The sequence below is a fragment of the Chiloscyllium punctatum genome, chromosome 49 (assembly GCF_047496795.1).
Source record: "Chiloscyllium punctatum isolate Juve2018m chromosome 49, sChiPun1.3, whole genome shotgun sequence".
Taxonomy (NCBI): domain Eukaryota; kingdom Metazoa; phylum Chordata; class Chondrichthyes; order Orectolobiformes; family Hemiscylliidae; genus Chiloscyllium; species Chiloscyllium punctatum.
Genome location: NC_092787.1, coordinates 28,783,487 through 28,797,187, shown reverse-complemented (window position 1 = coordinate 28,797,187; position 13,701 = coordinate 28,783,487). Strand labels below are relative to the sequence as shown.

Genomic DNA, 13,701 nt, shown 5'->3' with positions numbered 1-13,701 from the left:
TGGGGTACAGTCCCACACACACTGACTCTCACTGGGGTACAGCTCCCACACACACTGACTCTCACTGGGGTACACTCCCACACACACTGACTCTCACTGAGGTACAGTCCCACACACACTGACTCTCACTGAGGTACAGTCCCACACACACTGACTCTCACTGGGGTACACTCCCACACACACTGACTCTCACTGGGGTACAGCTCCCACACACACTGACTCTCACTGGGGTACAGCTCCTACACACACTGACTCTCACTGGGGTACAGTCCCTCACACACTGACTCTCACTGGGGTACAGTCCCTCACACACTGACTCTCATGTTGTGACTGGGTTTGATGTGGGGAGATGCTCTGTGGTGTTTGTGACCCTGGGGCGGTTTGGTCTGGGTTCTAGGGGCGGGGCTAGGGGCGGGGCCACGGCCAGGTGTGGGCGGGGCCGGCCCCACCCCCGGGCTGCAGTCTGTCGGATGCAGGCGGTGGTGAAGGCGGTAGTTGCCGGTCGCTGAGCTCGGTGCTCCCTGTCGCTGCTGCAGCATGTCCCGGTGCCGGTGGCGGCCGTGCCCCCCGCCGCGGTGATGTCGCTTCCCTGCTGCCTTTCCCCGCTATGAAAGATCCGCAGAGCCCCCGCAATGACGGTGCCTTTGCTGAAGATCGGAATTGTCCTGAGCACCATGGCCATGATCAGCAACTGGATGTCCCAGACTCTCCCCTCTCTGGTGGGTCTCAACGCCACCAGGCTGAGCGCTGCCAGCACCGGGAGCCTGGACCGCAGCACAGGGGTAAGGGGGCACTGAGGGGAGGGGGGCACATATGGAATGTGGAACCAGGTGGGTGGGGAACTCAGGGTAACAGGTTAGGAGAGTGTGGGGATTGGGGTAACAGGAAGGTAATGTTTGATGGGTACCAGGGGAGTGAGTGGGTTGGGGGTGTCATGCTTGGAAAGGGATTTGAGTAACAGGAAGGTAACGGGGTAGGGGTAATAGAGGTAACAGGATGGTAAGGGTTGGGGCTAATGAGTGAGTGTAATACGGGTTCGGGGTAATGGGCCAGGGAATAGCGCAGAGGAGAGAGGGGTAGTTGGCTGAGACTGGGAGCAAGGTGTGGGGACTAACATTGTGGCGTAAGTGGAGTGATGTTGGGGTGGAGGTGGTTAGGAGGGGTCACTGTGAGTGACGATGGGTGAATGCGGGATATAGGAGGGTTTAGTGTGTGGAAGGGGATAGGAGTAAGATGGGGAGTGCGATGAGGGAGGGGATCACTGGGAGGGTGTTATGATCAGGGAGTGAGGATGAGACAGGGGACGAGGATGAGGGAGAAGGTGTGGATCATTTGGAAGGGGTGAGGGTGAGGATCACTGTCTGGGAGGGTTTAGAATAAGGGAGTGTTGGAGGAGTCAGTGTGGAATATGGAAGGGGTTGAGGGTGAAGGTGAGCAGACTGGCAGAAGGAGAATATATTCTGCTGCTGGCCATCTGTGGATGGAGTGTTTTCTGTGGGAGTACCAATGGGATTCAGTGTGGTGTCAGATTCTGTGTGTAAGTCAGACCAATTATCAATTCCACTTTTAACCTTCGAATCTGACAGAGACATTTGTTTTACGAAACCAGTTCCAATGCTGGCTTCGATATAATGCAGGAAATGGTGTAGGTGTTGGTGTCTTTCTGGACTTAGCCCTGTCGCTCTCAAACGAAACAGCAGTTTGTGATTTTTGCCAGAAGGCAGAGCGTGTGGGAGGCTGAGGGTTGGAGGTGTACAGTGTGTGTTATTCTGAAAAAAATCCTGTAAATTATACTCAACAGAAACAGGCTATTCTAGCGCTCAATCCTCCCTTACCCCCTATTCATTTCAGTCTATCAGCCTCTCAGTCTATTCTTTTTCCTTCCTGTTTATCCAGCATCCCCTGAAACATTTTTATACAACTCATCTACACCATTCCCCATGGGAGCAAGTTTCACATTCCCACTGCTTCTGAGTGATGAAATTGCTCCTGAATTCCTGACTGGATTTATGAGAGACCATGGTGTAACCTGTCTGTTTTTAGATTTGTCCTTGGAACTTGTATTTGCTGCTTCTTCTCTGCCTATATAGCAATCAGACCTGCGCGCAGTACTCCAAGTGTGGTCTAGCCAAGGTTCAATATCATTTTAATGAACGTTTTCTACATTTTAGTTTCATTCCTGTACAAATAAATTCAAGTGAGTACTTCACTTCTGTGGTTTTACTCACCGTGTCACTTTTTTTTAGTGATTTGTTTCTGTTACCTGAAATCCACCTCTGATCCTCAAATCCATTTGAATTGTTATTCTGCAAATGATATGTGACTGTTTATTTTAAATGTGATGCTTCACAGCTACTCTTGTTGAAATTAATTTGCCTGTTATATATCTACCTTTTCTTATAATTGAAGGTGACATTCCTGACTCCAGCCCCACCATTTAGTTTTGTCTGCGTAATTATTAATTCTATTGTAGGTTCCAAGTGACTGTGAAAACAGTGATGCTAGCACAGATCCATTTGGAAAGCTATTTCCCACCCTGAAACTGACTGTCCTTTACCTTGAAATAAAACAAAGAACTGTGGTTGCTGAAGGTCTGAAACAAACAAACCACAGGAATTGCTGGAGAAACTCAGCAGCAACTGTGTGGGAAAACAGAGTTATCTCTATTCGCTGAGTGCAGATGCTGTGCAATCTGCTGAGTTCATCCAGCAATTTCTGTATGTGTTGGATATTCTTTACCCTGTTCTGGATGCTATCTTCAGTCAGCTAGCCAGCTATTCTGTTACTTGTCCCTGACATTGCTTGCTCTGCTCTGAGGTTATCTATTCATGGCACCTTGCTGAAAGCTTCCTAGAAATCTAGATACATTCCACCTCCTCTCTTACTCTTATCAACTTTCTTTCCCACCTCACTGAAGGAATTGAATAAAGTTGGTCAGACTTCTTTTGGAAATTCATGTTGGCTGTTCATTATTGTATATCCTGTTTTTATGTGAGGGTGCATCTTTTGGAAAACCATTGTTGTCTGTTCATTATTATACTTCATGTTTTTATGTGAGGGTGCAGATGACATTCTGAAATTCAAGAGGGTACATTAAATTAGGTAAAGATGCAGTGGATAATTTAATAAATTATGCTCTTGTGTGATTTAAATATCGATTTTAAAATTATTAATAATTAAGTATTTTGCTTTTTCAGTGGATGTTTGTGGCAGTCAGAAGATTTGACATAGAACTCATTCAAATGAAATTAATGTCTTGACATTCAAAGCATCCAGAATGGTTAGGCAAGGGTGGGAAAGATAGTTTAACTTTAATTCTGAGGTGTTCAGCCCGCAATGAACTGCAGAGAGGCTCAGAATGGTTAGTTCTGATACATTCTCAGGAAATGCTGTCTATTGAACAGAGGAGCTCTCATCAACAATTGAGCAACAGGTTTATAGAGCGTGGGCAGGTGTCCAAGTCAGAGGACAGTGTGAGGGAACTCTGGAAACTAGCTGCAGATTATTAGGTGCTGCTACACACATGGTCCGGGCTGGGAGGGACATGGGGTCCGGGCAGGAGGGATGTGAGGTCCGAGAGACATTGAGGGGGCAGGCAGGACAGATTCCCATGCAAAGGCGAACACAGCAACCAGACAGCGATGGTGTGAATGGTCTGTGGTCCAGCACCATGTTATAATGACTGGGTGTGTATTCTGAAAGGCTGGAATGCATCCTGAACCCCCTGCTGCTGAACCCCAAACAGTCCAGTCTCCAGTGGGTGTCTGATTGTTAGTTTATTGCTGGTTTTGTGTCACTTGCTCTGAATTATTTGACGTCACAAATCACCAGGTTATAGTCCAACAGGTTTGTTTGGAAGTACGAGCTTTCAGAATGCTGCTCCTTCATTATGGCTACCAGCTGAAGGAGCAACACTCCTAACAAACCTGTTGGACTATAACCTAGTCTTGTGTGATTTTTAACTTGGTCCAACCCCAGTCCAACACCGCCACCTCTACATGCTGACTTGTTTGGTCATTCTCTTTCTCTCACTGTCCTGCCCCAGGTATTACCGGACAATGCTGAAGATGGTTGGCGCGTATTCAGCTCTGCCCCAGACAGTGAAGGCAGGTGTATCTGCACCGTGGTGGCACCGCAGCAAACTCTGTGCTCACGTGATGCCCGCACCAAGCAACTGAGGCAGCTCCTGGAGAAGGTAAGGCAGTTCTACCATGTCCATGGTCAAGCAGAGACCACTCCAACATCCCGCCCCCACCCCCTTCACTGCTCACCCCACCCACGTCAACTCTCCCCCCCCCACCCCTCTGGAATGGAGCAAGAAGTCAGTGGCACTGGGATAATGGGCTCAACAGGAGACACATTGGAAATCTTCAAATTGCACCTACCCTTGAATACATCCTTTCCTTTCAAATCCACATCTATCTTTCCTGAAATCTATTGAATCCAGTTTGATTTCTGGGCAAGTACCCAAACAGCACTCTGTCAGTTTCACAATTGGCACCCTGCTGGATCATGATAACTCTGTCCGTCTCTCTCTGTCCGTCTCTCTCTGTCTGAGTCTCTCTGTCTGAGTCTCTCTGTCTGAGTCTCTCTGTCTGAGTCTCTCTGTCTGTCTCTCGCCCTGTCTACCCCCTCATTCTCTGTTTGCAGCCTTCGATATTGTTAACCATACCACCCTCCTCTATTCTCGTAGGATTATAGAATAATACAGCACTGATGGAGGCCATTTGATCCATGCTGGTTCTTTCACACACCAATCCAGTTCGGCCCAGCTGGGTGGGGCTGCTCAGACCGGATTACATTCTTATTTCTGCAGTCCCAGCCAGAGGATCTGCTGCCTCGTGATCCTGCTCCCCGAGGATCTCTCATCGTTTCATTTCATTTCTTGCCTACGTGCTCCTCAGTGACATCATCTGGGAGGTCTGTGGCAGCTCCCCTGTCAATGCCAGTAATATCCAGCTCTATTTTGTAGCCACCCATTTGAATTCCTCTCTTGACTGATTTGCCAGGCCTGCTTATCTGATTTTCAATATCAGGAAACAGAAATTTTTTGCAATTAAACATTGGTAAGATCAAAGCTATTACCTGCTCCTTCTCTGCAAACGTAGCAAATTTCAGTTGTCTAAATGGTTTCTATTCCTGGAAGCTGCCTTCAGTTCATTCGAGCTATTTGCAGCCTTAGTGTTGTGTTTGCTCCCCAACTCAGTAACTGAGTAAATATCCACCCTGTCGCTGAAGTTGCTGATTTTCAGTTCAATAACATCACTCTATTCCACATCTGCCCTAATCTCTCTCTGTGTGTGCCTCTGTGACCTCCAGGCTTGGCTGGCTGACAGCCTCCAGCCAGACTGCATTATGTGCCCTCTCTAACCTTCTACCCCTCCAGAACACTGCTGTCTGCATCATATCTCACACTAAATCTCACTCACTGTCACTCTTCCATAGCATCCCTGTCTAACGATACTTTCTCTTTCAAATCTTTGTGCTGTTTACAAACTCTCCAAGTCTCATTCCCTCCCACCCTCTGAACCTTCTCCTTACAAATACTGTAAGCACTATCAATCCAGTCCTGGCAGTCACAGGAGGCACTGGATGGTAATTTGGTTATAAATGGATATGGGGGAAAGGCAGGAGTTTGGCATTAGGCAATAGAACCAGTACAACCAAACAGCCACCATCTGTGCCGTAATAATTTTGTGATTCTGAGCAATTATCTTAACTGACTTAGTTAACCTAGGTTATAACTCTCTTAGTTTTGAAGTTTATGTTTCTCTAGGGAGTATGTGTTTGTTGAAAATTAACAATTATTTGTTTGAATATTTGCAATTTGTCAGCTACCATGCTAGGTCTAAATTACCCTTCTCCATAGTTAGGTGTATGATATGTTATTTCAGAGTATCACTGACTGTTCTCCCACAGACACTGTTACTGACTGTATCTCTATTGATGTTAATCAGCTCCCTCACACTGTCACTCAGTAACCCCTCTTCCCCCCAGCGCCCTGTGGTACTGACTGTAACTCTATTGATGTTAATCAATTTCTTCGGACTGTCACTCAGTAACCCCTTTAACCCCCCTCATCACCCCCAAGTGCCCTGTATTACTGACTGATGAGAATGCGGTAGTTGCCCAATGTTGGAGACTGGATGATGAGGCGGTAATTAGTGTTGTGATTTTGGGATATGGTGACTATCTGGGATCATTCTGCTGTCCTCCCTACATAGTAACGCACTGTGAGGTGAATCCTCTCTCTCTCATTTTCCTGGTCTCATGGTGTCAAATCTTGACGTATGTGGCAGGAGTACAGATGTCTATAAGGTCAGGCTATCTCCCCAGTGACCTCCTGCTGCTGAGGTGAGCTGGCAGTGGGAATATCTACTGGTCCCACAGAGGGGTAGCCAGTGCCACATGTTTGTGCTGCCTTGGCATCTCAATGAAGCAGCCAGAGGTCCATCAAAAAAAAAAGACCCCCTGCCCAAAGAGAGGACTGCAGCAGGGTCCATGGCTCAGGACACCTCCGGTTCCTATCACTTCAAAAATGCCCTTGGCTTTGTGTCTCACTGTGTTGGGTTGGGTCAATGTCTCTGAAGGTGCCTGCCTCTATGTTGAGGTAACCTCATGCTCCCCAGCCTCCCTCAGCAATGCCTTCCAGACTGGGCCTTCAGCACAGTGAGCCTGGATGTCATCCTATAGTTGGCTGCTTGCTGTGCAGCCTGTCGCTCAGGAGCCTGGTGCATCCTATACCAGCATGGCCCACTGCAAGGTGGGCCCCATGCCAAAACCCAACCCATGGTGTCAGTATTTTAGGTCATGGTTGCTAAATTGTCCCATTCAATTTTAGAATGTGAACCGTCGTGACACATTCCAATTGCTAAGTGGTTCCATTCCATTCCAACTCACTGTCCTTTGCTGAAATGATCTTCACGTAGAGAGCCTGTGTCCAGGCTGACTGCCCTTGATTAGATTAGTTTAGATTACTTACAGTGTGGAAACAGGCCCTTCGGCCCAACAAGTCCACACCGCCCCGCCGAAGCGCAACCTACCCATACCCCTACATCTACATTTACCCCTTTACCTAACACTACGGGCAATTTAGCATGGGCAATTCACCTAACCTGCACATCTTTGGAGTGTGGGAGGAAACCAGAGCACCCGGAGGAAACCCACGCAGACACGGGGAGAATGTGCAAACTCCACACAGACAGTCGCCCGAGGCGGGAATTGAACCCGGGTCTCTGGTGCTGTGAGGCAGCAGTGCTAACCACTGTGCCACCGTGCCGCCCACAATGTCCTCGGTTTCTGGCTGTAGCTACACCAGGGAGACAGTGAGTGCTGGCCGCTATACAGTGACTAGATGTATGACTGTCCCCATTTACCAGAGTCCCTCACTTGCACCCACCTCACCTTCACTGAGGTCACTCTGATACTCCCCTTCACTGTCACAGGTGCAAAACATGACCCAGTCCATCGAGGTGCTGGATCGCCGAACCCAGCGTGATCTGCAGTACGTGGAGAAAATGGAGACACAGATGAGAGGCTTGGAAACAAAATTCAAACAGGTGGAGGAGAGTCACAAAGCGCATCTCTCCCGACAGTTTCAGGTAGATTTGTTGCCACACTCGATTCACGTTCTGCTTATGGGGTTGGCCTGTGGGATGGAGAAATGTTTGTTGGGGTCAGTGAGTCGTTTGTCAGTTTCCAGTGTCACAGTGACCCCTTTGAGTCAGTCCAATCTCCTATTGAGCTGTGATCTCCTCTGTCTCAGGAAATGCCATTCAGCCCGTCAGCCCCATTGTGCCACACTTACTATAAAACAAACTCAGTCATGGGGTCCTTGCTGATACAGGATCCAACATCTTTCACCTTGGGATTGGTAGAGAAAGCTGATGGAAATCTCCAAAACTGTGAGCTTTTTCTCAATGGTTAATAAACTTGTCCCCTTTCAGAGGTCCCAGAATTAACTTTTGCAGAGGCTGATTCACAATCACTTCTTTCTGGAAGCTACTTTAGCCTCACATTCACTAACTTTGAAGCTTATGGGCTACACATATTTAAAACATAACAGGCCATTCAGCTCATTGTACTCACCCCAGCTCTCTGTTAATGAGGGAAAATGCCAAGGATATTGAGTAATTAGTTTACCTGGTTCTTTACCAAGAAAACCGAGATGGTGAGCATAACGTTATAAGAAGTCAAAAGTATAAAACATATTTAAGATAGGAAAAGGGAAGATGATTAATAAACTAATCATCTGGTCCAGCTGGATTACATCCAAGGAAGATTAACCTTCGGGAGGAGAAGCAAAGACACTAGTACATATTTAACAATTGGTTAGATACTGTTGGAGGACTGGTGAACAGCCAATAGGATCAGTATTTTCAAAAGAAATGTAAAACAAAACCAGGGAACTGTGGATCAATTAGCTTAATGTCAGTTTTACAAAAGGTAATAAATTCCTTAATTTCTAATAAAGGGAATGGATCCTGGAATAGAAAAATTTTTTTTAAAAATCTGCAAGAACAGTAAAAGGGAAAGTCATTCTTCACTCACCTTCTTGCAGTCTTTGAAGAAATAACAGCTAAGGGTAATACAGTGGATGTCATATATTTAAACTTTTAGAAGGTCATTGATAAGATACCAAAAATTAGATACATTATAAAAGTCAAAACATGTGGAATCAGGGTCACGAAGCACAATGTCATTGATAAAACACAAAACATGGCAAGGATTAAAGGTAATTACTTGATTGGCAAGTGATGGGAAGTGGTTTTTCACCAGGATTAATCTGGGATTGTTGCTGTTCTCCGTTTCTTCAATGCATTGGATTCAGGACTTGAATGTGCAATTTTAAAATTTCTGGCAGGATTTGTTATTTTGAGGAAGACAGCAACACAGTTCAGGTTGGTTTTAATAAACATAAAGAAAGGGCCTTTAATTAACAAATGCAGTTGAATGGAATAGGTTTGTTTTGCTGTTCTTCCATGAAACATGGTATTGCTGGCCAGCCAGCACTTGTCGCTGGAACAGCCATTTCAGAGGCTGTGAAGAGGAAATCACATTACTGTGGGTTTGGAGTCACATGTAGACTAGACTGGGTGGCTCTGGAAGATTTCCTTCCCTAAAGACCATTAATGAAGCAAATGGAATCTGATGGCAATTGCTGATGGCCGAGTGGTCACTGGCACCCAGACTTGCTCTCAGTTCCAGTCAGATGAACTGCCTCAGTGGGATTTGAGACCTTTTCCCTCCAAATATTAGCTTGGGCACCTGGATGTTCACCGACGTAACTGCTACATCACCATCTCTCCTTCAATGGTGCATATGGAGATGAAACACACTCCTGGGAAAATTCCAGCCTAAATGGGGCAAAGGGCAATAGGGCTTTGGGGAACATTTGCACTAATCATTAAAAGTAGCCATTCAGGTTAATAACACCATTAAATAAAAATGTACCCTGTCGGTTCAGTTCTTCAAGGATGGAATTGAAATGTCGGGAGGAGCATAAGAGGTACAGTTAGTAAGTTTGCAGATGACACCATAATTGGAGGTGTAGTGGACAGCGAAGAGGGTTACCTCAGATTACAACAGATCTGGACCAGATGGGCCAATGGGCTGAGAAGTGGCAGATGGAGTTTAATTCAGATAAATGCGAGGTGCTGCATTTTGGGAAAGCAAATCTTAGCAGGACTTATACACTTAATGGTAAGGTCCTGGGGAGTGTTGCTGAACAAAGAGACCTTGGAGTGCAGGTTCATAGCTCCTTGAAAGTGGAGTCACAGGTAGATATGATAGTGAAGAAGGCATTTGGTATGCTTTCTTTTATTGGTCAGAGTATTGAGTACAGGAGTTGGGAAGTCATGTTGCAGCTGTACAGGACATTGGTTAGGCCACTGTTGGAATATTGCGTGCAATTCTGGCCTCCTTCCTATCGGAAAGATGTTGTGAAACTTGAAAGGGTTCAGAAAAGATTTACAAGGATGTTGCCAGGGTTGGAGGATTTGAGCTACAGGGAGAGGCTGAACAGGCTGGGGCTGTTTTCCCTGGAGTGTCGGAGGCTGAGGGGTGACCTTATAGAGGTTTACAAAATTATGAGGGGCATGGATAGGATAAATAGACAAAGTCTTTTCCCTGGGGTGGGGAGTCCAGAACTAGAGGGCATAGGTTTAGGGTGAGAGGGGAAAGATATAAAAGAGACCTCAGGGACAACTATTTCACGCAAAGGGTGGTACGTGTATGGAATGAGCTGCCAGAGGAAGTGGTAGAGGCTGGTACAATTGCAACATTTAAGAGGCATTTGGATGAGTATATGAATAGGAAGAGTTTGGAGGGATATGGGCCAGGTGCTGGCAGGTGGGAGGACAGGTTGGACCGAAGGGTCTGTTTCCATGCTGTACATCTCTATGACTATGACTCTATCTATTCACCCTCTTTGATTAAATCACACTTGGAGCAAGGTGTGCAATTCTGGTCTCCATGGTTACATAAGGAATCGAGAGGGGCTGGAGGAAAGCAAGAAAAGATTAACAAGGACTGACAGGCTGCAACCATCAGCAATGTCAGAAGAGATTGGGGTTCTGTTATCTGGAAAGATTTCAGTCAGGTAGATTGGAAGATGTTTTCAACTTGTTGACCAGAACTCAGTGCCATCAATAGAAGCCCATGGCTAATAATTCTAGTTAGGAATTTATGAGGAACTACTTTAACTCAGAGAGTGGGGATGGAACTGGAAGGAGAAAGGATAAGAATGGGATACAGAAGAGGTGGGCAGAGGTTCGTATGGAGCACAAACACCAGCATGGAGAATATGGGCTGAAGGACTTTTGTCTGTCCTGGAAACATAACACCATATCCACTACAATGTCAGCTAGCTGCAAATCTGCCCCTGTCAACCTTGATATGTGACTGTCTGGCATGTGGTTGCTTTAGGCTGGGCACGCAATGGTAGGTACATTCCAGAGCCCCTGGAACCCATACCTGCCCCCCCCCCCCCCCCCACCCACCCACTCCCAACCACCCCCATTCCCTGTCACTAAAACTGCTCAGGGTCAGAATTAAGTTCCAATGGGTTTGACTAAATAATCATCCCAGTTTTGGATCAATGGGATATCCTGCTATTTAGTTTAGTGATTGCTGTTGAGAATCGGGTGGAATATTGATGGACAGATTATCTCCCTCATCCCAATGGCCAAGTGACAGGAGCATTGCTCCAACCCTTAGTTATAATTTACTTATCTTAAACAAACAGTAGAATCAATCAGAATGGGCAGCTAATACTGACTGTTCTGGGTGTAATGATCTGAAAAAACCTGGGCTCACATTTCACCGACATAATGCAGCTGTTTCCATGTTCACTGCAGGTACAAGTAGGTGCAGTTGGAAAATTCTAAATTCAGCAATAAATTCAACAGAAAGGTTTCTCACTTATACCCCAGGAGCTGTACCCCAGTGAGAGTCAGTGTGTGTGGGAGCTGTTCCCCAGTGAGGGTCAGTGTGTATGGGACTGTAACCCAGTGAGAGTCAGTGTGTGTGGGAGCTGTTCCCCAGTGAGGGTCAGTGTGTATGGGACTGTACCCCAGTGAGGGTCAGTGTGTATGGGACTGTAACCCAGTGAGAGTCAGTGTGTGTGGGAGCTGTTCCCCAGTGAGGGTCAGTGTGTATGGGACTGTACCCCAGTGAGGGTCAGTGTGTGTGGGACTGTGCCCCAGTGAGGGTCAGTGTGTGTGGGAGTGTACCCCAGTGAGAGTGTGTGTCTGTGGGAGCCATATCCCAGTGAGAGTCAGTGTGTGTGGGGGACTGTACCCCAGTGAGAGTCAGTGTGTGTGGGGGACTGTACCCCAGTGAGAGTCAGTGTGTGTGGGACTGTACCCCAGTGAGAGTCAGTGTGTATGGGACTGTACCCCAGTGAGAGTCAGTGTGTGTGGGAGCCGTACCCCAGTGAGAGTCAGTGTGTGTGGGAGACTGTACCCCAGTGAGAGTCAGTGTGTGTGGGAGCCGTACCCCAGTGAGAGTCAGTGTTTGTGAAACTGTACCCCAGTGAGAGTCAGTGTGTGTGGGAGTGAGGTTTGGTGCCATCAAGAGAGTAAAGTGAGAAATGGCACCACTCATATTTCACTCCATTCTTTGCAATAAGCACTGATAATTTTGGAAGTAATTGTCCTTTGTCATTTTGCAAATGCAGTGGGTGGCAAGTAAAGTAAATGTTTCAGCCCGAGGGCAGCCTACTGCTGGAGGGAAACGCCAAGAATCTGGCTTTCCCTGTGTTTGTGTCCAGATTTGTGGAAGTGTCTTGTTTTAAAGTTGTTTCTTGTGTTCTGGGAGTTGGGGAGGTAACAATAAACTCCTCTATAGTATCGCTCTGACCTTTGTTTGTTTGCAGGGCTAAGTTTAAGAAAGTTTTTTTGAAAAGCCGCATTGATTGAACGAAGACACAAGTCCAATTCTTTGTAACCGTGGACTTGGGCTCCTGATCTTGCACTATTATATAATTTCAAAAAAACAAAAAAAAACTCATGAGAATTTTAAGGCTTTCTTTAATACTTATAAAGCTGACTTGTTTAAGCTTTGCTGTGATTCTCCTGCATGTTAAACCGTTTAACCATCAATCGTTTTAAAAAAAATTAAAATTTATATATAAATATCAAAAAAATTGTCAATGCATCTCTACGGAATGTCCTTTTGTTACGTGATTTGAAAAGCATGTTACCCAATCGCATTCTAAAAAATAAAAAAAAATAAAGGCTTTTTTTTCCCAAATTGTTCTGTTGTAGTGTTCACTGTCTGCTCCTTCGAATAGAAAAGAGCCAGTGCCCCTGGTAGCCAGAGCCCAGGGACAGTCAGCACCACACTCCTTCACACAGGTCTGAATACAATCCAGGCTGGCATCCCGGTGCAGTACTCAGGGAGCCCGTCACTGTCAGGAGCTGCTGTCTTTCCAGTATTAAGTTAAATGATGCCCTCTGCTCCCAGCGCTGTCAAGGACGTGTGCAATCCCTTCCCCAGTGCCCTGACCTCACCCAAGATCATTGACACAGATCACCTGACCGTGGCCACTGGTGGGATCTTGCTGTGCGCACATTGGCTGTCACATTTTCCTGCAGCCGTGACTAGACTTCAGAAGTGCTTCATTGGCCGTAAGGCACTCCGAGATATCCTGACATCAAGAAAGAAACGGGGATTCTTTAGAAGGGGTCTTGGGGAGCCGTCGGGATTTTTATTTTTTTTTCCACGCTTGCGACTGAATGGAGATTATTTTACCCGTTGCAGGCCCTAAAATCGAGAATGGATGAACTGTTGCCTTTAATCCCCGTGCTGGAACAGTATAAAGCTGACGCCAAGTTGGTGTTGCAGTTTAAGGCGGAGGCGACGAACCTGACGGCTGTATTGGCCGAGCTTCAGGAGGAGATCGGGCCGTTCGACTACGAGGAGCTCCTGGCCAGAGTCTCCAATCTGGAGAACAGGTTACGAGCCTGCATGCAAAAATTAGGTAGGCCCCAAATCGCGCGTCTGAAATGGCTTACGCGGAATTAGTTGCCCTCACCGCACCAGCTCCCCCACCCCAATACGCCACCTCGGGGACTGAGGAGGGGTGTTACTTAATCGCATATTTGAGGCAGCGATGGTGGGGACCACAGGTTCTCTGTTTCCCCCCTCTCCCACCACCCACTCCCCAAAATCCTCCCAACTCTCACACAGGCAGAAGGT

At 46.7% G+C, this 13,701-nt stretch overlaps 1 protein-coding gene across 2 annotated transcripts in view; it reads left to right on the top strand.

Moving 5' to 3' along the window:
• The window catches only part of LOC140469503 (noelin-like), a 54,981-nt gene that overhangs the window by 28,501 nt on the left and 12,779 nt on the right, over window positions 1-13,701 (top strand). The window contains exons 1-4 of one of the 2 annotated variants that reach the window (XM_072566073.1): window positions 472-782; window positions 4,046-4,195; window positions 7,446-7,601; window positions 13,264-13,483. In XM_072566073.1, coding sequence (XP_072422174.1) covers window positions 633-782; window positions 4,046-4,195; window positions 7,446-7,601; window positions 13,264-13,483 — 676 coding nt within the window. In that variant the 5' untranslated portion in view covers window positions 472-632. Of the gene's footprint in view, window positions 1-471; window positions 783-4,045; window positions 4,196-7,445; window positions 7,602-13,263; window positions 13,484-13,701 lie in introns of those variants that run through there. The other variant, XM_072566074.1, reaches the window with a different exon arrangement.